The 25,349-nt window shown below is 37.6% G+C and overlaps 1 protein-coding gene across 1 annotated transcript; it reads left to right on the top strand.

Annotated features, from left to right (window-relative positions):
• Positions 1-9,075: 9,075 nt before the first annotated feature.
• Positions 9,076-19,303, top strand: LOC143892642 (putative methyltransferase TCM_000336). The gene is made up of 4 exons (XM_077397392.1): positions 9,076-9,232; positions 9,353-9,760; positions 17,365-17,637; positions 18,896-19,303. The coding sequence occupies exons 1-4, from the start codon at positions 9,158-9,160 to the stop codon at positions 19,229-19,231; spliced, it is 1,092 nt and encodes a 363-aa protein (XP_077253507.1). The 5' UTR covers positions 9,076-9,157; the 3' UTR covers positions 19,232-19,303.
• The last annotated feature ends 6,046 nt before the right edge of the window (positions 19,304-25,349 follow it).

Here is a 25,349-nt window from a genome sequence, read left to right as displayed (position 1 = left end):
AGCAGTCGTGTCATCCTACCTATTTAATTTTGAGAATAGTTTGAGGACTAATCATTGGCTTTACATAATAGAACTCACCCACAAGTAAGGAAACTTTGGAGTGAACCAACCACTAGATGGTTCGATTAGTCTTTAGCCCCTATACTCAGGTCAGACGAATGATTTGCATATCAGTGTCACTGCCTCTAGCATTGCCCTGCTCATGCGTAGTACTTTACCATCTTTCGGGTTCCGACAGATATGCTAACACTCAAACCCTGCTCAAAAGATCTAGTTCAGTCGGTGGTGCAATATGACAAGGGGTTCCTCCCTCCTGCAAATCAGCTTCCTTGTGCCTTACAGATTTTATACACCCATTGACTCCCACATATGTCAAACTACCTTTTGGATGAGATAAACTGAACTAATCTAGATCGAGATCTCATGGGCTTCGTCAAATGGTACTTTGGCTACTCAAATAGGATAAATGGGCAAAGGTGCTGCGACCAAAATTAATCAATTAGATAAAAAAGTTGGACTCAATTCGGTAGGAGAAGAGTGGCACTCTTAAGGACCCATGTTTGACTCTGGAAAACTAGGCATAGGCTATTATATTTGGTAGAATGTGGGCTTTTTTTCTTTCTTTCCCTGAGCATATTCATCGCCAAAATTGCATGCATACGCACATTAATGCATATCTTGCAATCTTGTATTACATCAAAGTATTGTACTCTCAATAAACCCCTCAATAAGCCCCCAAGCAAGTACCCAGTGGTCTAGTCTAGGAAATGGATGTGGCTTACCACGTTAGGAAAACTACTGGCATTATATATCGTAGTACCTCTTGTGAGTGCATCAAGTGAGTCTGATACTTTAGTACTATTCGTTCAAGTGCCTACTCCCCTGAAAAGGAGTATTTCTTAAGAGGTATATCAAGATTGGTCAAGTAAAGTGAACCTGAAATGTTCTTAATGTCAACACGCTGGCATATAATCAGCCACAGAGATCAACACTAGCAGTTGGTCCTATTTTAAGGCACACATTAAAGAAGATCTGTGAAAAGGTAGTTGTTCCCAAGTTTGTCAAAATGAAGCACATAGCAAAATCATGAGCTAGAATAGTTGAAAAATCACTTCTTACCATAACCATTCTACTTGCTGGGTAAATCCCAATCTACTTAGTTGGTAAATCCCAATGTTCGAATGGGTAATGTTAGGATCAATCTTGTACATCCCCTCAGTGATTTCCCTAAAATATACTACACTCATTGTCTTTGAAATCGTTAGTTGGCAAAGTTCTCTCAGAAGCATTCCCAAAAATCCACATTTAGGCGGACTGATCAAATGCTTACCCAACCAGTGGTGTTGGTGAGTCTGATAGGCCCTATGTTACAGTGATTGGCTCGACCAAATATCGAATCTAAGTAAAATTGTTATTTTTCAGTGATTTCCCTCAAATTTACTACTCTGAACACTTTGGAAGTCGTTGGTAAATTTCTCTAAAAAGCATTCCCAAAAATCCACAAATGAGTGGACTGACCGGAGGCTTACCCAACCAGTGGCCTTACTGAGTCTGATCAGACTTATGAAAGTAATTTCCATGGAAAAAATTCTCCAGCAAAAAAACTTTCCAAAAAACTTTTTATCATTAAAACATTTCCCAATGAAAATATTTTTCATGAAAAGGTTTCCCAACGAAAATTTTTCAACAATAACTTTTCCAACAAAAAAAATTCAATGAAAAATTTTCAGGAAAATATTTTCAAAATTTTTTTTCCCAAAGAATAACTTTTCCCAGAAAAAATTTCAATGAAAAAAATTCTCCAACGAAATAATTTCCAATGAAAAATCTCAGTGACATTGGACAATTTTCCGATGGAAAAGATTTTCCCCCAAAAAACTTTTCATCAACTCTCTTTCCAGTCTTATGCAAGACAATATCGGAATGTAACACTCTACATTTATACTAAAATTATGATCGTCTTTGTCAATAGACTGTCCATGGTTTTTTTTGTTAAATTATGTTGAAAAGTGTAAGTTGACTAGAAAGAAAATCATCCGGCTAAAACTAGGGGTGGCCAGAACCGAACCAGAACCGAAGAACCGAACCGGAACCGAAGAACCGAACCGGAACCGAACTGTAAAAAAATATTTTTGGTCCGGTTCGGTTCCACTGATGAAGAACCGAAAAATTTCGGTTCGGTTCCGGGTCTAATGTTCTCGGTTCGGTTCCGGAACCGAAGAACCGAACTTTGAATATATATATATATATATATAATATTTTTATATTCTATTATATATATACTTAATAATATAAATTACTTATAATATTAATAAGTAATAGTTAATACTATTCTTATAATAAGAAAGTAACTTATATTATAACTTTAATTAAAAGTTTTTATAAATTATAATTAATAATTAATAATTAGCCATTAGAACCGAACCGGACCGAACCGATTATTTTCGGTCCGGTTCGGTTCGGTCCTACTGTGTACTACGGTTCGGTTCGGTTCTTACGGTTCATGGAACCGAGAACCGAGAACCGAAAAAAAATGAACCGAGAACCGAGAACCGAACCGGTTGGCCACCCCTAGCTAAAACCAAGACCGTTCGTTTTTTTTTTTAAATGGCAAATATATAATATAAAAGAGAGAGAAACAGGGGGGAAGACATTGACCACACCCAAGGATACAAGGAGCATAAAAGAAACGGAAAAGAAAATTACAACCCACGGCGGAAGATAATCAAACCATTCAAGAACCGAACACCTAACCCCACACCTAGCCAACGAATCTACCTCCCCATTGGCCGATCTCCGCACATGCTTAAAAACAATAGACGATCTCAAGATAAGATCATCAATTTCGTCAAATATAGAGGAAAATCTCCAAGGCGGAGGCAACCCACCCATGAGCCTCCGAATCAGATTTAGAGAATCACCATCCACCGTAGTTTTATCCAACATCTCACCATTTAATCCTTTAATACTATAAAAACAGCCCGAACTTCAGCCTCCGAAGCATCACATGACCCAATAGGGCCAGAGTAAACAAAAGACCGTTCTTCATGCAAGAAAGTTAATCGATAAGAGTTAATATCTTGCCAAAAATAAGTTGATGATATGAAAAGGTCTAATTGAATTAAATGGAAATAAATTGACGTTGAAGAACTTTGACTGTTCATTATGCAAGCTAACATCAGCTTAGGTTGATTAATTTCCACTCTATCTCTTCCAAATAAAACAAAATCGATGAGTTGACCGTGTTTTCAAAAAAGCATTAACAAGAAAAGACCAATAGAGAGAGAAAGTGTGTGTCTAGAGAACCCATGGAGTCCAAGATACTGGGGACTGGGGTTAGGTAAGATTCATCATGCAAGGTCAGATAAAAGTTTCTTCAAAGTTGGCCCGACACCTACTATATTTCTTCTTTTGAGTAGTCAATACGGATCTATCAGGCCAATGAAGGTAATGATATGAAAAGTCTAATTGAATTGAATGGAGATTAATAAAATGCGGTAGAACTTAACTGTTCCCCGTGCAAGCAAGCATCACAGTGTTCTAAGTTGGGTTCATAGCCACTCTATTTCTTCACTTCAAAAAATGATGAGGTTACTATGTTGTCAAAATTTTCATATTAACACAAAGGCCAATATAGGTAGAGAGAGAGATGCATAATGGAGAATTCATGGTTTCCAAGAAATTGGGAAGTCTCTGGTTAGTTAGTTCGAGCACTGATGAAGTCCACATTATCAGAGAGCATGCTACAAGTTGCTCTCTCTCTCTCTATATATATATATATATATATATATATATGCTCGACTAGATGTTACAATTCCACCAAAGCTGTCGGCAGCCTTTGATAGCGGGTTAAAACGTATAACTGGCGTATAAGTGACAAGGCACGCGCGCGCCCACACACACATATAGGGATTTTTCAGGGACCGCAGAAGGCATTTCACGTACTGGCTGTTGCATGAGAGAGCAACCACCTCAGACGAATTAAATGAAATAAGACAAAATATGAGCCTATGTGGCTGCTTTCTCATGCAACAGCCTGTCCGTGAAATGCCTTCTACGATGGTCTCTAGCAAATCCATAGGTAGCTTACCTATGCAAGCTGCTTACCACCGGTGACCGGCAAAGTTTTCCAGCGAGTGGCTGATATTGTTTTGTTGCTCTCCGAGTATTGAATAATACCCTAAAGCTTCAAGTCGATCCAACGGCCGGATCAAGAGAATGAAGCTTTAAAAGTGAGTGGCAGTTTCTGTTAATTTTTCCAACTACCACAACTTTGAAATTTGCAGAAACTGCAACTCACTTTGAAGGCTTCGTTCTCCTGATCTAGCCGTCGGATCGACTTGAAACTTTAGAGGGTGATTCGTCAGCTAGATAGGAACAAAACGATACCAGCCACTAGCCGAAAAACTTTTCCAGTCACCGGCGATAAGCAGCTTGTATAGGTAAGCTACTTGTGCAAACTCTTAGATTCACTTTTCCCATATATTAACATGTATGTATAAGGCATTTCACAGATGGGTTGTTGCATGTCAGAGCAGTCACAGAGGCTCACTTCCAGTAGATTTTCTTTTATTCATTTAGTTCATCTGAGGTGGCTGCCCTATCATGCAACAGCCAGCAGCAAAATGCCTTTATGCGAAAGTCCATGTGTGTGTGTGTGAGTGAAAGTTGCATGAAATCAAGGATCCGCCCTCGATGTTTTATCCCATGACAGCTCATTTTTTATGGGGCTTTTGTTAGAAAAGGATCATGGGTGCTCTTGCAGAAGCAAAGAGCGAGCATAAGTAATGCTAAACCCAAGGGTCCTCTGGCAAAAAAGGAGCACCCTTGAGTTAGAACTAATGGAAATCTCAAGTATCAATCTTTTTCAAAAAAATACAATAGCTATGCGATGCAAACTGATCGAACCTGCAACTTCTCCGGCTTTTCATGGTCGTATCAGAGAATGCCACGCTTGCAACTATATATGATTTACAAAAGGGAGATGGTATTTTACTCCCCCTACATTTGGCATGCGCTCCCCTTATAATGTGATTTGACGTGAAAAGTGGGCAACTTTAATGCTTTTTGACTTCAAGTCACTTTATAAGGGGGGCGTATAAGTAATGCAGGGGGGGGTGGTGAAAATATCATCGCCCTTTACTAAAATGAAAAGTGAAAATAATGCGACATTAGATTCATTAGCAGAAAAGCATCATAGAAGCAACTAAGTCGGACACTCAAAGGAGACAAACAACAACATCATTGTCGAAGCATTACAAGTTTACAACCACAAGCAAAGAAAAGGTCCTTTCAAATATGTCTTTTTTTCCAATTCATGAAAAGGTGCTTTCAAATATTTACTCATGTTGTTCGAGCTCAGAAGAAGAGGGAAGGGAAATGTAAAAGTATTTTTGTACAATTTGGCCTTCCATTTGGATCAAGGACACTCCATTGGAATTTGTGGCTACCTTTGGACAACGATTTGAAATAATTTTATACCTTTCGATAAGATTTCACTGGCCAGGGTTCGTCTTCGACTTTTGTGACTAAATCTTGTCCATTAACCTCCGGAGACTATTGATTCCCGTCTAGGTCCATTGAGACCCCTATAATGTGTGTCGTGCGTTCTTGTCTCTCTCTTTTTTTTTTTCTTCAGTTGATCATGAGAGCGAACATAAGAGCGCTTATGTTCAATGAATGCGTGTATGGAGCACTTCCATGTCAATAATCCTATTTTAAATTCAAGAATTTGCTCGAGGTTATGTTTAGTGTTTAGTTACCCAATCGTTGAGGATAAATTTCTTCATTTGAGTGATTACTCCTTTGAACATAATTCTATAAATGATGTAATTAATGGGTTAAGAGAATCGAAATATCAATATTTCAATGACTAATTTTGGTGGCATCCAATCTCTTTCAGTGAAAGGGTACTCCACCTAATACTTATTTTACACGATTCGTATAGCACATTTTGTTAAAAAAATCCATATTCAATGGTGCTAAATTTTATTTAAAATTCAATTACAAAGTGATCATCTGCCAAATTTTAATTCTAATGATTGGAAAATCACAATCAAGCTATCCTCAGTTGACCAAAAAACCTCTTTTCTTTCACACAAAAATGACTTTTTCACCTCTTACATTTGCATGTCCACCTATTTTTGTGTGTTATTCATTGATTAAGGTAATTGAATATGTCTTACCATCAATGAAAGGAATGCAACAGTCATCCTTTTCCTTTTATTTGTTTTCATTCTCTTATGTATACCTCTTATATATGCAAAGAATATGTAAACAATCCTCTCTTCCTAATTGTGTATACTCTCTTGTGTGAAGAATATGTAACGGTCATATCTTTCAATTCACTTGTACTCTTATATAAAAATTTATATATTGAATGAAACACAGAGCCGGCTATCAAGAAATTTCGGCAATATTCCTCTTGTAAATTTGCTTTTATGTTTCAGTTCAAATCATTCAAAATAACTTTCTTGACATAGCAATCTACAAAAATAGATGAAAATATTAGATCTTATCTTATCCTCTGTTGACAAAGATCTGCGGATGGTTTTCCGCGAAATTGTCTAGAAAATCCCATGCTATTTTATATTAAAATTACTGCTTGAAAGTTATTTTAGATACAAAAGAAACAAAAAAAGTGTAAAATAAATAATGCAGTCATCAAAACAAGTGGTAATATCATATTTAAATCCTCGCAAATTAACCCCAATATGCGCATGACTCATTCAATGATACGATAGACATTGTGAGGCCCGTTTTGTTTAGAACTATTAGAGAATAAGTGGATGTCTTTCTCACTCTATTTGTGTACCTATGGTAATCGAATGTAATGGTTGAATCAGTTACAATTATTAACCCGAAGGGGCTTCAACCCGGCCCAACCCGAAGAACCATTTCCTCAACCTGAACCCGACCCGACCTTTCTAACACATTTCATATTCATCTGTTATTGCACATGTATCATTATTGGAATAATACCGTAAATTGATACCCTTTAGGTTAGGCTAATATCAATGCCCATTATTGGAATAATATTGTATATAGCTTCACTCCATTATGCGTCAGAGGGGGGAAATATAATTCCTTTTTAGTTTTTGACTTTTAGGTTTTTAACCTTTCTATTTGCCTCGAAAACTTAACTATGAAGTATAGTTAAAGGGGGGATTTTATGGGTCAAAGGGGGGAAGTATCATTCCTTTCCAGTTTTTTGAAGAAAAACAAAATTTTTAAGAGGGAAAAATCAGAAAGACAAATTTGCAACTTTCAATTTTAGTATAGTTTATTATTTAAAAAATACAAGTCGGGTTTCCGGGTCGGGTCGGGTTCCCGACACCCCAACCCGAATTCAAATCGGGTTGAGTTTTTCCAACCCGAACCCAACCCGGATTTCAGAAAACCCAACCTGACCCGGCAAAAAATCAATTTGACGTCAAAAAGAGTTAACGTCTGCCCGCACTTCATGTTAAAAGGGGGCGCATAATCCTACAATGGGTGAAGAAATCATTTCCTTGTAAAAAATAAAACACAGGCAATCCTCTCTTTATTTTTACCTGTTCTAATGGAAAGTGATATTTCCACCTTTCACATTAGCCATTCCACCTTATTTCTGATGCCTTTCCTCTCTCTCTATACCTCTCTCCCCTCGCCTCTTGTTTGTCGCTATCTTGCATCTCTCAATTTGCCAAACACGATATGTTTCCCGAGTTTTTATATGATGGCCGACCGGGTAATTTACAAGGTCGGGCATCATATAAATTCTCATGTTTCTCAGTCAAACAGGACAAAAAGAAAAGAAGGGAAAAAAACACAAGATGTCATCCAAATAACGCTCGTGAAATTGCGTCCTCATAAAATATAGGATGTCATGTCACCCAAATAAAGTAAAACTTATTTAAGGGAAAAACTTCTTTAATATGTTAATTAAACTTTCACTAAATTTAAAACTTTCACTGAAAGCATAATCCTTGCATCCAAACACCTCCTAATCTGAATAAGAATATGTAGAAAAGAACATACATTCCATGACATCTCAACACCGTGTAATGCCTCCTAATAATTTCTTACAGGCTAATATCAGCACGACCATGTTTTGATAATGAGGCCAACTCATCTTTATTTTTTTTTACATTTTTTAACCCGTTCTCAAAGGCTATTGTAATTCCCAAAAAGCTCTCGATAACCAATTAAAATTAAAAGCGTAAAACAAGATGAGTTTGTCCCGTTATCAAAGCATGGCCCTGGAGATATCCGTTGGCTTTTTTTTTCTAATAATGTTCTTAATTATTTAAAAAGTCTCTTTATAATATCCGGCGCACAATTTTCACTTTTCTTGTGCACACTTTATTTTTCACATGTTTGCATCACACTAAAAAAGAACTACAGTTGGCGCTCTTATATTTTATATTCCCGATGGCATCTTTTTATATAAAATATTAAAGAATATTAAGTATTAAAAAATAAGTCTATTACCACCATCCTTTTTTTGTCCGAAAAAACACTTAGTTTCCCTTGTGATTACTTATAAATGGATATTTCCTTCTGATTGTTTCTAACAAAGGCATTTGAAGGCATTTGATCTATCTTTCAAGAATCTGGGCCAAGAGATGGATAGATTTAACTAGAGTTTTCTTGACCGTAATAGATTATAAATGAAGTATTAGAAATAAGAGATTATAAATTACCAACGTGGGACAATGTCGGCTCCTAGTTTGAGCATAGAATATAAGAGATTATAAATTCACAGTGTTAATTACAAGCGCTCCAACTGTATTTATATTTATGCGCCACATTGAGTTGGGCATAGGGAAAAATCCTAATGTCAAAGGAGAATAGTGGAGAACACTTTTACAAAGAACAATGGGTTAACCCTATTAGGTCCAAATAGGGTGATTATGATAAAAAAGTATAAATAAAACTGAAATGAAAAGCTTATGAACCTCAAAATTAATTTCGAGGGCAATGAGGTCATGGGCTTCCATCTTGTCAGATTTCAGTCTGCCTTGAACCCACTAAAATACCAACCAATAATAGAGTTAAAAGGGGTTGAATGTTAGCAAAAGCATAGGGTGTTAAATAGGCCCCCAAAAGGGAAATTTGTATCATATAAAGCAAGAGAAATAGCAACACTGAACGGCCAAGTTCAAAGCTCGTAACCATGGATGTGGAGAGAGTCTTCCACATGAAGGAAGGACTAGGAGAAACAAGCTATGCTAAAAACTCATCTATGCAGGTAAGTTCTTTAATAAAACTAGCAAAAAGGAAAAGAAAAGAACATGGTTCTCATTTCTCATGTATCTTCCTTCCTTAGTTTACTCACATATATATTGTTTACTTGATTTGTTTTTTTCAGAAAAAGGTCTTAGATATGGTGAAACACTTAACTATGGACGCCATTCTTGACCTCTATCTCACACAAACTCCCCAGAGAATAAGCATAGCTGATCTGGGTTGTTCTTCAGGACCCAATACATTGTCTGTGATCCGGGAAATCGTTGGTGCCGTGGACGAGAGATGCTGCGAAATTTTGCAGCCAACGCCTGAATTCCAAGTGTTCTTGAATGATCTTTCAACAAATGACTTCAACTCTATTTTCTTATCCTTGCCAGAATTCTACAGTAAGCTTAGGAAAGAAGGAAGGAGAGAAGATTCTCTATCAGTTTTCATAGCTGGAGTTCCTGGTTCTTTCTATGGGAGACTTTTTCCAAGCAATAGCTTACACTTCATTCATTCCTCCTTCAGTTTGCATTGGCTCTCTCAAGTAAGTGCTTTATACTAAAACACTGTCTACAAATAGAAATGTAGGTTTACTTTCGTGTGGTGGATTCTAACCTGCGCTTGGGAGGATAGTTTAGTAAACTTCAGCACATGGGTTTGGTGATAAAATGGGAATAACACACATCCCAGTAAAATCACCATTTGTCATTTCCTTTTTCTTAAGAGATTATTTTCTTGGTTTATGCATATTTACAATGTTTGGATTCGGGAATAATTCGGCCAATAAATATTTTAAAAAATGGGGAATTTTTCGGGAAGTATTTGCTACAAATTTGGGAAAAAATCATGTGTTTTCTAACTTATAGCACCTATATTTACTAACTGAGGAAAAGGATTGTACGCTCTAGCGTACCTAAGCTTAAGTACGCTCGAGTGCCAAATCACATGGGTCCCATATTTTTGGTGGTGATCCAAACCATTCATTTGCAAGGCCCCATCATAGATAGGATGCGTACAAAAAATCAGGTCCATTGAATTATCCTCACCCCTCCAAAAGTAGGGGCAAAAATGGATAGATTTGTGGAGAAACAGAGTCTGTCCATTTTGACCTCCATAGATGGATGGAGTAGGATGATCCTATGGGGCTAATTTTTGGTACATACCCCATCTATGTAATGGCCTTTCAAATGAATGCTTTGGACCATCCTAAAAAAGTGGGCCCACATGAGTTTGGGGCACTCGAGCGTACCTGAACTTGGTGCGCTCGAGTGTACAATCCTTTTCCTCTTACTATATATACTTATTTTCCTAAAATAAACACAACACAACACATGGAATAACACATGGAAAGATGGTTAAGTGCATGTGTTTAATAGATATGAATGTGACCTTAATTTTCACTATAGGATCTTATTCAATAATTTTAAATTTCTCATGACTGACAAAAGATTTCATAATACTGCATTTAAAAATAAAAATAAAAAGATTTCATAATACTAGGGATTAATTCAGTAAATTTACATATAATTGAAAAAATGCAAGAATTTTGAATAATTTGGGGATTTTTAAAATATCAAGTACGACATAAAAATTTACAACTTTTCTAATATTTTTTCAAGAGAAATTCTAGACTGAAGGGAGCCCTTGCAAAAAAGAGGTGAAAGGGCTCTCCTATGGGCTACACATCACCATCATGCATTAATAACCACCATCATGCATTAATAACGGTTGAAAAGTCAAACATGATGGTGATGTGCAGCCAATGGGGGAGCCCTTTCACCTCTTTTTTACAAGCGCTCCCTTCAGTTTAGACTTCCTCTTTTTTCAATTATTCGGAGAATTTTGTAACTAAGGTTGAACATTTTAAAATTGACTTCTTCTTTCTTTTCTTTTTTTTCTTGGCTGTTGTTGGTGCTGCTATGATTATTGTGATTATTTGTGGTAATATTTTTATTTATATTATTATTGATGGTGTTGGTGGTGCTATTGTTGTTGTCGTTGGTTATAATTATTGTTATCCAACAAAAATCTTGAATATAACCTGCCCGACAAAATGGGAACTACGGGGTGTCCTAGCCATCCAATCAATAGGAAATAGCCAAGCTTGTCCACTAGTGCTATGGAAAAGAGCCCACAAGATATTCCATTGATTGAATAGTGATTATAAATTATAATTTACTTGGTGTGGTAGTTAGGCCCTGGTAGGATTTAGCAAAATTGATATATGCACGATCATATTTTGATAATGGGGAGAATCATCTTTACAATTCGCAAAAATCTCTCAGCAGCCAGTTAGAAAAGTGCGAATCAAGGTGAGTCGTCTCATTATGAAAACTGTTTTGATAACGGGGTGAATCATCTTTACAATTCGCGAAAATCTCTCAGCAGCCAATTAGAAAAGTAAGAAACAAGGGAGTCCTCTCATTATTATCAAAACTGTTTTGATAATGAGACGAACTCACCCTGATGTACCTATTGAAAAAAAAAAAACCAATAGGCTATAATTTCCAATGAGATGTGCCGAAAATGTAAGGAGTTTTAATAAGGAGCTTCTTAAAATCACTTCAAAATCTAGTCAAATAAGGGCTCCATGTAACAAAAATCGCTCTTGAACAATTTTCTTTTCATCTTATTTATGGTAGAGGAAAGAATTACAACCATTGAAAGTGTGATTATGGTGGTTGCCAGGAATGGATTTCCTCTTTGATATAAGCAGTGGAAAATTACAAGAGACCTTATGTTTCAGACGCTTTATTTATTTAGGGTTGTGAATAGACTGGGTCTATAGGAAGGAAGGTTCTTTTTCTTTGTTTGTTTGTGGCAGTAGGAATCCAAAGTACAAGAAGTCTCGAGCGTGATGCTTTGGCAATCATGTTGCCTTGCTATGCTATGGAGTGCACTATGTGCTTTGTCTTCTCCAACAAAGTAAAGTACTTCACCCACTCACCAAAAGAAAGTCATGTTCCCTGTTCTAAAGTAGGCCCTCTTTGGATGCCATTAGAATTGGTTGTTTCTTAATTCTACCTCCTTTCCCAGCATTTTCACCACCTCTTGCTTGTCTCTTCTTTAAAATGGCTGCAATCTTATCTCCCTTTATCTAGGGGTGCAACTCGGGTTGGGTTGGATTGGGTCGGGTTGAGGCCAACCGACCCGACCCGAGGAACCCATTTTTCCAACCCGGACCCGACCCGGTTTCCAAACCGACGAGGTTCAACCCAAACCCGACCCGGCCCAACTTTTTTTCGGGTTGAACCCGACCCGAGTTGCACCCCTCCACTTTATCTGACTTTGTCTTTTATTTTTGGGAAAAGGGAACAAAAGTGGGTGAAAATCTGAAAAGGGAGGTTCACTACAAGAACAATTTTCATTTCCTATTTGCAAAAGGCAAATAAGACAATCTTATTTGCAAATGAGACATTAAGGCCTTTTTTGGAAGCCATTGTCTGTATTTTTATTTTTTTTTAAGGGGGAGTGATAAATCGACCCCCATATATCTTAAATGGCCTCCCCATGTGTCTTTCTCTCTCCTCTGGGTTAGAGAAGAAAAGAGGATATAGATATACATATGGGGGGTCGATTTATGATATTTAGGAGTCGTTTATCACTGCCCTTTTTTAAAACTAGAACTTTTATTTATAAATAGGGATTTGCTAGCGTCCATCGCAGAAGGCATTTCACGGATGGTCTGTTGCATGTGGTCAGCAGATTTTAACTTCATTCATGAGAGGTGGCTGCTCTCACATGCAACAGACCATCCGCAAAATGCCTTCTACGATGATGCTAGCAAATCCCAAACAAATAATCATATTAAATTTTAAAACCTTTATAATATGTACTAAACAGTATTAAATGTGTTTCTTTCATTTGTCAATAGTTTTCTTTCCATGGAAAACTTTTATCGAAAAACTTTTTCATTGAGAGTTCTTACTAGAATTTTTTTATGGTGGATTTTTTACTCATGGGGGCCCATCATTTCTTAACACGTGTTTTGATAAGATGAGGCCCATCATTTTACCCATGCATAGCAAGCACGGGACCGCCATTTTACACCTTTACTAGGTTGGGTGGGTTACGGGTGATTGGGCGCATGCGTAGGGAATAGTCCCGTACTAAAAATGTGTCATCAAAAAACAAAAAGTTTTCCATCTGTGTTTGTTTCCTTCTGTCCTCTTTCATACCTTCATTCTTGAATCCAACTATCATTCTTTTCCCTCTCCAATCTGTATCTCAATTGGGAGGGTGGGAGTAGATATATGGTATGGCCCCAACATCTATATGGGTCACACCATCTCCACTGAAACACATGCAATGGGTGGGGCACACCATTTTAGCTCGTGCTTTGAAGAGTGGGTCCCACGATCACCACCCAGGCCAATGCATAGGGAGGGGCCCAACATTTTACACATGAAGTTTTGATTGGATGGGGCCATTATTTCTCACCAATGCATACCATGGACTAAGAATGCTAGTTTACATATAAGATTATCTTCTAGGAAATAATATTCCCACCCCTGCCCCCAGCTTTTCCACCCCTTTTTTACCTCAGTTTTCAAATTTCTGGCAACAGTTTCACCTGGTTTTTGTTTTAATACGGTGCCAACGACCAATATGTATCCTCTCAAAACATAAACAAATCCTTACCATTCTAAAACTGAGAACCTTAAGTTTTGGTACCACCTTTTGCCAAAGTTCCTTGAGCGTCCTGTTTATCAATAAAATCCTCAATGACTACAACCTGCCTCATGAATTTCTTGTTGGTGTCAAATGTCCTAAAGTGTCACCCGTAGATCATTGATCTTTCCCCAGTAGCCTTTCCTCATGAAATCATTCCATAATCCTGAAACTGAAATCCTTCCTACTTCAATCAAACTGTCTCAACTCTCCTTGACACTACGTCACTGCAAACATTCCCAAACCACCTCACTTTCTCATTGTCGACAATCGTTCCAAGCTTCTAAAAGCTTGAGAAACTAGTGATCCTGTAGTCTTGAATTGGGTAAACACAACTCTATTGTAAGATATTTTCATGTAAACCCTCAGACTTGTTAAGCCTGTGGGTTCCAACACTGGCACCAGCTTCAGCTATGTAGGCAAGGACAATCAACACTGGTTCATTATTTGTGATGCTTTACTACAAAGATAGGTATAGAATATCTGTAGGAGGAGGAATGCTAGACTCACAGGTGCCCTTGCAAAAAGGGGGGAAAGGGCGCCCCCATTGGTCAAATACCATTAAAGATGGCACAGAAAATTACAGTCATAACTGTCTTTAATGATATTTGACCAATAGGGACGCCCTTTCCTCCCTTTTTTGCAAGGCCGCCTGTGAATCTAGCATTCCTCCGGTAGAAGATTGAAAAATCAAGACAGTTTGGGCGATAAGATTATCCCCCAAACAAGACAGTAATGATTGTGCTCTTGGACAATGATTTCAGTGCTCGGAGTTGAATGTCTAACCCTTTCACAGAACACATCTTTGGGTCTCAGACTCAATGAATTCACACCATCTGACAAAGGCACCCTCACCTATGACAATAGTTGCCAAAATGTAATTAGATCATTCATCTCAAAAATATTGATAGGGGGAGAGTTGTTCCATATAGAGTTTTGGCTATTAGATGTCATGTGACGACGTTGTTTAACATACTCTTGCGGCCATCATGGCAGCATGGCTCCACAAGGAAGGTGCAGTCCTTTCATATCTCCACCAGAAGTTCAAGTTCTATAGAGGCAACAAAGTAATCACTATTAGAGGAGCTACCGACCTACAATTAGGACAGATCTCAAGAGAAGGATCACCAGAAGATTTATTGGATGACCTGAGTCTGACAGGTTTTCTTTCGAAGGATCACAAATCACCACAGCCAAGGCCATGGACGAAGAAGTATAGTTGTCGTGCATTTCCAATTTTAGGGTGGGCAGGGCTCTACTTTCCCAGCATGCGACTAGGTTGGCATAGCCAAGGTTTGGCTCAGTGGCCAGAAGTGATGGTCAACGAGGCAACATTTGGCTTAGGATACACTACGCAAGCCTACTGAGGAAGAATGTGCTTGTAGATAAAGCATTAGAAGGCTGAGGCAAGAGTCAAGAGGTAGAGGCTTCCATATTGCAACTTGGGTCAGGTTTTACCCGACCCGCATCGACCCGACCCGAAAATAGCATGGGTCGGGTTTGGAAATAATGGGTCTTGGGTAGGGTCGGGTTTGAATTTAAAAACCCGGCTCAATCTTGGGTATGGTCAGGTTTAAAGAAAGAAAACCCGACCCGACTTATGTAGATGTACTATGACATGTTTAATTTTCTCTTGAATAACATAGCAAACTATTTTTCAATATATTGTTATAATTGTTTTTCTTTTTCTTTTTTTTTCTTTTTTTTTTATGAGTGATATAATTGTTTTCATTGAAGTGATCATGTTTGTGATGTGGAAATATAGTTTCCTTCTTAAATTTATATAGTTGATTACATAAATTTAGAGATTTTTGGTGTGAAGATTTGTTCCTTTTCTACAACGCGTCAACGTGAAAAAACCCAACCCGAGAATTATCATGGGTGGGGCCGGGTTTGGGAATCGTGGGTTTTCTGGAAAAAAACCCAACCCGACCCGACCCGAGATATTTCTCGGGTAGGGTAGGGTTCTTCAAAACCCGACCCGCTCGACCCGAGTTGCAACCCGATTCCATATGATCAAATCTCGGGGACAATGTTTTCCAGGATTCAAGATATTTTTCGACCCATCTACCAGAAGACTATACTCCTTCAGGTACAAAGAAAGCCAATAACTAGACTGATGAGATTACCAGGACCCGTCTAATTTTGAAGCCTTTTTTAAAGAGTTAGTTATCTTTGTCATTGTTTGCGAGGAAAGCAACCCATCAGATTCCTCTCCCTTGATTTCAGCAGTCTTAGGAGAACCCTTCAATAGGTCCTTGGTAACCATCTCTTTGTCTTCTGGAAATTTATGTCTCTCAGTGAGTCAGTTTGGCCTATGAACCAATTTTTACGTGCACCTTACTCTGCGCTACTCAAACCGCAGCTGTCTACATAATGTCCCAAGAGGTAAGCTACCGTTGATTGATTTTTATTTTTATTTATTTTTTACTTTTATATAAAAAGGTTTAGGCAGACTTTGTTGTGCAAACCGTCAAGCAAAGTTTGATAAAAAAAAATCCAACAGAGATGCTAGACCAAAATATCATTGTAGGACTCGAGATTTACGTGACTTGTCATGTTGCACCTACATATGCAGGCCAAGGTGATCCAAGACCTTCTATTATGGACAAAGATTACAAAATACAACTCACCCAAAAGGCTTTCAATCAAGACTTAATATAAAATCCTATCCCTAATCTCAGAACATGATTTTCTCCAAAAGAATGAAAATTGTGTGATTTTTATGATATAAAAATACCCCTATATTGTGCTTCAGCCATAATTGCAATTGAATGAGGCCATATATATATATATATATATATATATATATATATATATATATATATATATATATATATATATATATATATATATATATATATATCATATGGAGGAAAGTGTTGGTGAGCTTAAGCGCCCAATCACATTGGGGCCTACTTTGTTAGGATGATCCAAAGCATTCATTTGAAAGGCCCTTACATAGATGGGGTGTGTACCAAAAATCAGCTCCATAGGATCATCCTAACCCATCCATTTGTAGAGGTCAAAATGGACAGACATTATTTGTCCACAAATTTGCCCATTTTTGTCCTCCACAAATGGAGGGGTTAGGATGATCCTATGGAGCTGATTTTTGGTACACACCCTATCTATGATAGGGCCTTGCAAATGAATGGTTTGGATCACCACAGAAAATGTGGGACCCATGTGATTGGGGCGCTTAAGCTCACCATAAGTTTGGTGAGCTTAAGCTCACCAACACTTTCCTCATATATATATATATATATATGATAAATTTGGAGACAAACACAAAACCAATAAGAATGTCTCTCATAACCTCTCTAATAAAGGGGCCACCTCTACCACTCGATCAAGGGGATTGTTGGCAACTTTGGTTGATTACATTCTGCTTATTAATAAACGAGGTGTACATGGCTCCCATTATAATATTTACTATTTTTTTTATACTTTTCTGAAATAGTAACGATATTGTAGGTTCCTCTAGGGCTCTTTGGTGAAGATGGGAAGCCGATAAACAAAGGGAAGATGTACATATCTGAAACTAGCCCTTGTAAGGTAATAGATGCCTACTTCATGCAATTCCAAGAGGATTTTATGCTATTTCTTAAATCAAGATCTGAAGAACTGGTTTCAGAAGGAAGGATGGTTTTGATACTGTTAGGAAGGAGAAGTAGAGATCACACAGACAGAGCCAGTGCTTTCTACTGGGATCTATTAGCTGAAGCCTTCGCTGGCATGGTTTCTCTGGTACAATCTATCTTTTCCTTTAGTTCTCTATTTTTCTTTTTAGTTTTAAGCTAAGAGCTAAGGCACGGTCAAAAGGAAAAGGTGGAAATCACTAAACAAATAGAATCACAACATGACAAACTACCAACTCTACTTGTAACAACGATAGAACTGACAGATAATAAGAAAGATGTCAACACCCAATTAGAAATGTGTGAGCAGTTTTTTGGTTGCCTGTTGATAACTTTGTGGGAATTGCAAGTTTTTAACAGAAAATTAGAAAAATGTAAATAGAGGAATGCCATTACTTAAACAAGGTAATAAGGCTACTTAAACTTCAAACTGATTTATTGTGAATGTGGGCTACCTAATCTCAACCTTTAGAATGTATTATTATGGTGGGGTAAGTAAATTGTTACATACCTAATTGGCCGTAACACAACTAAAGAAAGGAAAAGACAGAAAAAATAGAGGGGAAGGGTTGATTCGAGGAAACTAGGCCTCCTGGAGATTCAATTCGAGAGGAAACATGACTGTCCTCAAAACAAAGTTTCCTTTGCTGTAAAATTCTTTTTTTTTCCCATTTTCATTAAAATACATTTCTTAAATGCAAGCATAAAGGTAGTGCCACTTCACCACCCCACTAACCAACTTGCATAACACATAGGCAATAACTGACACCCATAACCCTAAAAAGCATACCCACAACTACATACTAACTACATTACAACTACCCATAAACATAATAATAATAATATGCACATATCATAAACCCATTGCTACCATTAAAAAAAAAAAGTAAATTCATTGATAATATGATTATAAATGTAACACTAGACCATATTATAGGTTTAAGCAATTCACTCTCAAACGTAGATTCTTCAAGGTTTCCTCACTCTCAAACCTATATAATTTCAGCAGCCTAGTGTTCATCGTACGTAATGCGATTGTTGCCCTTTTTTTTCTCATTACAAAGTCGATTCAACCAGAGAGAAACCTGATAACAACAAAAAATATTAAATACACCTAACTAGAGGGATGATCTTCTCTAAAATAGTGGTCACATAATTCTTTTCAGCATTCATTTCTAACACCCAATTCCTTGCTTAGTTTTAAGTAACGTCTGTGAGTTATATTTCTTTTTCTCTTTCTATTAATTGATTCATTACCCTTGGAAAAAAAAACGTCTGTGGGTTATAAGATGAAATATTTTTAATACAGGTGAGGGAGCTTAGATTATCTATACAGAATGATTCTCATGTTCCCATGTTTTGTGTAGGGAGAAGTTGAACAGGATGAGGTAGACTCATATAATGTTCATTTCTATGCTCCTTGTATGGAAGAAATCAAAGGGATAGTGCAGAGGGAAGGATCATTCACCATTGAGTGCCTGGAGATATTCGAAATAGGAAGAAATGACACCAACGGTGTGAGAGATGGAAAATCTATGGCCATGGCTGTTAGAGCCATCCAAGAATCCCTAATCCGCCACCACTTCGGCGAAAGAATCATTGACCGCCTTTTCGAGCGATATGGCGAAATCCTTGACAAGGAATTGGCCAAAGAAGAGATTAAAGTGGCTAGTTTGATTGTAGTTTTAAGAAAATCAAGTTGAATTAATTAAATTGTAATGAAAATTTCATTTTAGTTTACTATATATGTATGAGATCCCTCTCTTGGCACCTGACGTGAAGTTTCATTGTTTGTGCAATCTTTAGTGTGTAGAGACTTCATTTTGCCTCAAGAGGACATAAGCTTTTGTAGTGACTAAGGTCAAAGATGATCCCAAAGGGGGTTTAGAGGGACCTACCTCTTAAAAGCCCTTAGGAACTCCACCTTAGAGCCACCCAAAACCCTATTAGAGTGCATTAACCATCTCTTAAAGACTGTTCAGTCTTTAAACAAACATGATCAATAATTATCCTTAAAAACTCCTTAAACACACCCCGCTTCCCCCCCCCCCCCCAAACACCCCACACACTCTTTATCTTCCATTACCATTCTGAGACCCCAAATTATTGCTCCTATTACCCTCAGAACCTAAAATTCCAATTTGGTAGCAAAAAAAGTGACATATCCCTCCCTCCTTCCCTCTCTTGTAAGTTGAATTTCTCATTAGATCACAAATTTAGTTACCTTAGTAGATTTGACTAAGGTTTTAAATTTCGGTTTTGGTTGGCACGGAAACGGAAACATTTTAGTTTCTGATGTAAATTTCAGTGGAAATCTTGTAAAATCACATAAATGTATGGAAACATATGCAAATGATGAGATTTTGAGATGAAACTTTGGGAAATGCTAGAATAAGCACAAATACAGACACCATCACATAAGCAAGAAAGCAATTCATAATGGCTTAATCACATCGAACAGCTAGTCGCGCATGTTTAGAACAATAAAGTCAATAAAGAAGTACAATGTAATGAAGTATAAGAAAGTACAATGACCAATCTCCCCTCCAAGGAGCCCAACTCTATATCAACACCGCATAGAGTTACGAGGTAATATTGGTCCCATGCCGATTTGAACCTAACTCTATTTGACATCCTATTACATAGAGTTACTTTGTCGTGCAATTCAATGATGATGCTGTCTGCCAAATATCATTCACTAATCACTACATTAATGAAATGAAATAAAATGCAAAGTAAAATGGCTTACAAAAAATACTCCCCTTTCCGTGCTTAATCAAAGGTTTTCATCGTTTGTATGATGTGTAGGTTTTAAAATTTGAAATTCACTCAACTCTTCACATTGAAATGAAAAGTGGACCCACCTTCGATTCAACTAGGATGGGGTTTTCCAAAAAAATCAAGGAAAAGCAAGGATAAATGTGTTTATTTGATTTGCAGTGTTTTTCAATTTACAATAGATTATAGAAGGATTTTTTGTTTTGAGAAAAATAGCTTTATACGATGTAAATCATAACATCTTTCTATTTTTTGTCGATTCAGCCATTCAGTTGAATTTCGGAAACTTTGGTCATTTCGAGCGAAATTTCGATGGAAATAGTAAAGTGGAAGCAATCCATTGAGATTTCATTTCGGTGGGGATGGAAACGAAAATATTTCGATGTTTCGTGTCGGGTTCGGTTGAAATTTAAAGCCATGGATTTGACTAGCACCATTCTCTCCCTACAATGCAGGAACAAACCAAAAGAAAAGAAGAGAAATAGTATGTTTACTGACTTACAAAGAGGCTTTTGATTGGATACTGAGATAATTTTGGGTATTATAAAAGCTTTTAAAAGCCAATAATGAAGAACCAAGTGTTAACTCAGCATATGTAATCCCCATGCAAACGCCCCTATCCGCTCGTAATATTTCCAAAACATAATCAGCAAAGAGTCATCATTGTCTTAGACTCTAGCCAACCCATCTCAAGGATATCTCTTTGGGGATATTCTTTTGTTGTATAGCTTGTTTCCATTCATATCATGATATTTGATTCATTATATTTTCTAATGAGATTTAATACAACCAACAAATAGAATTTTTCAGCCATTATTTGGGTTAAGCAAACATCATCAATCTATTCTGTTAACATACTATCAGATGACAAACGGAACTTCTGCTCTAATCGACCCGATATTCTCTTCTCTTGTTTTCTTTGTCTTCGGTCACCCTCCTCCCAGTCACTGTGATGGCTTCTTCTACCACCAGTTCACTTGCATCTACCTCCTCCACGACCTCCATTGCTTTGGTCTCCTGTGCATCACCAATCATGCCCAATAGGGGCTGCTCAGCAACATCTTGCACCCGGTTTATAAATTCTTATTTTCGTACCACCTCGATCATTTGATTTATTGTTGTTTCCTTTATTTATAAATGTGCCATCATTGGTTCACTCAATAACCAGGTCAAATACAACACCATCACCTAGTTCACCTAATAGGCTTTGGTCCCTCCAACAGCCTCCCACAAACCATGGTCCGATATTCTGCTTGATAGTTCAAGCGACACAGCAGAACCACACTCCACTAGTCTCAGGTCACAAATCTAGCCCATTGACTACCTTTCTCCCCTCAGAGCTCATGCACCTATTGGATGATTTAATCAGGATCGCATCACTGGCCTCTCTTAGACCGATTCTGGATCCACATGAGCTCATACATCATATGGTCACATGGCTAAATGAAAGGATTTGCAAGCTTAAGAATCTTCTTGCCATCAAACACCCCATTACATGGCTAAATAACACTCCAATGAAAAATTCAAGGACGGATTGGTACAATGGCAAACCATACGCTAAATGACAGGATTTACAAGCTTAAGCATCTTCTTGCCATCAAACACCCCATTAAAAGGCTAAATAACACTCCCATGAAGAAAAAAAGGACGGATTGGCACAATGGGCTCAATGTAAGTTGAGTACATCTACCTGCGAATACAGCCCTCAAGTTACCATTTATGAGACACAGCTCCCTAGAAGAGGATGCCCATTGACTCCTCATTGTCCTTAAAAGTGGTTGAGGCCCAAGGATGCCAATCTACTATAAAATTAAGGGAGAATTCAACATCTTCTTAAAGCCTCAAGATGATTGGTTCATCTCCTGTATCATATGTGAGAACGTGGCTCTTCCCCAATCTTACATCCTCAAGGAAACCCATATAATTGTGTTTAACAGTGTTGGGCCTGTTGGCAGAGTTACAAAAGATAGTCTGGGCCAAGAAATAGAGTAAACAAGCCCGTGTTATAAAAGCCCATACAACACTACTAATGTCCTTACAGGGGCCTCATTCCCCGTCCCTTCTATGGTTTTCCTTAACTAGTCTAGGGGAAGAGATTTGCTGCACCCAATGTCTTCCCCTCTAATAAGGGCTTTTAACTCAACACTATGATATTATTCGTGAGTATATCTCTTTGCCCCCATCCTTAAGTCAGAGAGAAAAGAGAAACCTTACAGGGTAATTGCAACCTCCCCCATCGAAAAGTGGAATGTGTGGGTAGTATACCATCATCTCTCGCCTAGCAAAGTAAAATACTTGGCTGACCCCACTCATCATTGGTGTTGGGGGTTCCACGCAAAAGCAAAGATCCCACATCGAAAAAGTGTTTGGATGTGGATGGGCCTATAAAGGCTTGGGCACCCTCCCCTTAAAGGCTAGCTTTTAAGGGTGAGTTCTACCCGGGACCCAACAATTGGATCGGAAAAAAAAACATGTCAAAACTCGTAGCCTTTATGATGCAGGTGCATCTCACACAATCACGAAGATATACGGTCAGATCTGAAGATATCGAATGGCGTCGAAATCAATGACCCATGTTGATTAGAGAGCTTAAAAGTCTTAGGTTTATTATCAGTCTTTTAGGATAAGTTTTGTAGAGGAGTTATCACTTTTCTCTAAGTCTTTGGACGTGTGAATGGTGCAGAATATTTAGGAGATGTCGATATTTTTAGGCTTTTAGCTACTTTTTAGGATAGAGATGTGTTTTGCCTTATGGATTGGAATTTCATCCCAAAAGAGCCATCTGCTGCTCTCATTTTTATCCTGCATAACAGCCACCACAAAGACCCTGAAACACCCTCCTTTTCCATTCCCTATACCCCTTTTCATAGTCTGCCGTCATCACATCACAGCCCAAAGCTTTTGCACATGAAAACATGCCCAACAGCCGCTTAAACCCCTTTTGTTTTACACCCAATCCAGCCTCCATCAACACCCACCGGAATCCCTGACAAAGCCACCTTGTTTCACATTAATACTAACCTTCGCTACCTGAGACCCTCCTTTTCTTTATATTTTAGGCCCTTTAACAACCCACTTGATACTCAAATCCTAGCTGACTACTTAACTCTTTACCCTTGTTTCAGCCAACAAAAGTCTCCCTCATAAAATTGATATTACATCCTTTTAAGCCTTTCCCTTCAACCGATCCAAACCCAATCGGATCCCAGCCATGCCCCATATTTCTCTACTTGGTTTGAACGCAAATCACCCTACAAATAGTCCCTAAAACATAGGCCTACACAACCTTTCCACCTATAACCCACATATTGAGCTTCTGATTGCCCCCTGTGTTACTTTACTTTATCATACACCCTTTTGTTTTTGTTTTTTTTTTTTTGAATGGTCACCATTTCATTGATAAGAAGACCGAGATGGTCAAGGTACATTAAGAAAAAGGATGGTCAAGGCACTTTATCATACACCTACTTAGGCAAGGTCTTCAAGATTCCCAGGTCCTATGTATGTAAGAACAAATAAAATTCAAGGGTTATCCATTCATTATTCTTCAAATCTGATGAATCAGTGTTCAAACAGATTTAGGATTTTTGAAGGGACGATCATTGAGAGATGGGTAACAATCCATGTGAAAGGATATGGTCTGTCCCAATGCAAATCAATTCATCTGAACTATAGAAGTTCTTATCTCCTCTCCTTTGTTTTAAAACTAATTTGGGGGTTTCTAATTTTAGAGAAACAAGGGAAAACACCCATACCTCCAAATGGATGAAATTTATCTACATGATGAAATTTGGACGATTTGTAACCAGCAGTGTGTGTACATTTAACATTGGGTGATTCAGTAAAGGGTATTTTCTCTGTTTCTCGATTCAGAGGGCATATAAAACCCCATTTTTTTTTTTAATTTATGTTCTTATCTGAAATCAATAAAAAAATCTACTGAAAAATAGAGATATATACACTGAAGAACACAAATAAAATAAAAAGAATTACCTATTCCGCTCGGCCCGAAACAAATTGGATTCGAATCTGATGTTGGAGAATCATTCTTGTTTTATTCCTCTTGGATTCAAATTCTACTTTTCACTCTCGCTCACACCCTGGTCTCAAAATTAAAGGAAAGGAAAACCTCAACGGTTATGAAAATTTTACCCATAAAAAAGGCGTGAAAATTGTATCCTTGGCGTAAAACAAATTTTACCCCCATTTTTTTATTTAAAACAGGGCGTAAAGTTTGTTTTAAGCTCATATTAGGACGAAAGAAGCAGAGCCTATACCACTAGGGTCGCAACTCGGGTCGGGCGGGTCAAGCTTTTTTTAGCGAAACCCCGAGATTCATAAACCCGACCCTACCCTAGATAGTTTCTCGAGTCGGGCAGGGTTTCTCGAGTCGGGCCGGGTTGGATCGGGATTTTAATGTTTAACTTAGAACATTGACTAATTTTAAAGATCGTAGAACACAGCAAAGCTTCACAAACAACATGACTTGGATATAAAGTACATAAATTTAAGAAGGAAAGCAATTGAAAAAAAAAATTAAGAAGGAAACTACTTTTTCACGTAACAAACTTACTGTTTGGATTGCACGAAAAACATTTCTGATGGAAAAAAAAACCTTGGGAAATTTCTTTCTTTGCAAGATTTAGATGGACATGATATAATTATGGTTAATTTGGACGGATATTATCATAAATCGTTAGTGTCTCTAAATAAAATTTGAATAGGGTTGGTTCCAATTTTCTTTTTCGTGTGTAACTAGCAAAGTTTAGAAATATTTTTCCTTTTCAAACTTTTCCACAAAATTCTTACCATCTAAGACACGGGCTTAATGAAAACAATTATATCAATATTTTGGAAAATATTTTATTGTGTTATTCAAGAATTATTTAAGAATTTTATAATAAGTTGATTAGAGTCGTGTCGGGTTTTGAGTTTTGTTTTTTTTTTTCTTTAAACCCGACTCGACCGGATATTGGGTCTGGATTTTCAACTTGACCCAACGTATGACCCATGATTTCCAAACCCAACCCAGGTTATTTTCGG

Source organism: Tasmannia lanceolata, unplaced genomic scaffold (assembly GCF_043159265.1).
Source record: "Tasmannia lanceolata isolate RefF3 unplaced genomic scaffold, GAP_Taslan_0.1 ptg000015l, whole genome shotgun sequence".
Taxonomy (NCBI): domain Eukaryota; kingdom Viridiplantae; phylum Streptophyta; class Magnoliopsida; order Canellales; family Winteraceae; genus Tasmannia; species Tasmannia lanceolata.
This window is presented reverse-complemented; position numbering and strand designations above follow the sequence as displayed.

Excerpts from the sequence above, each read along its gene's own strand:
- LOC143892642 (XM_077397392.1), top strand. The coding sequence starts at position 9,158 with ATGGATGTGGAGAGAGTCTTCCACATGAAGGAAGGACTAGGAGAAACA. Across the intron at positions 9,761-17,364 it reads GTTTGCATTGGCTCTCTCAA|GTTCCTCTAGGGCTCTTTGG; the intron begins GTAAGTGCTTTA and ends ACGATATTGTAG. Across the intron at positions 17,638-18,895 it reads TCGCTGGCATGGTTTCTCTG|GGAGAAGTTGAACAGGATGA; the intron begins GTACAATCTATC and ends TGTTTTGTGTAG.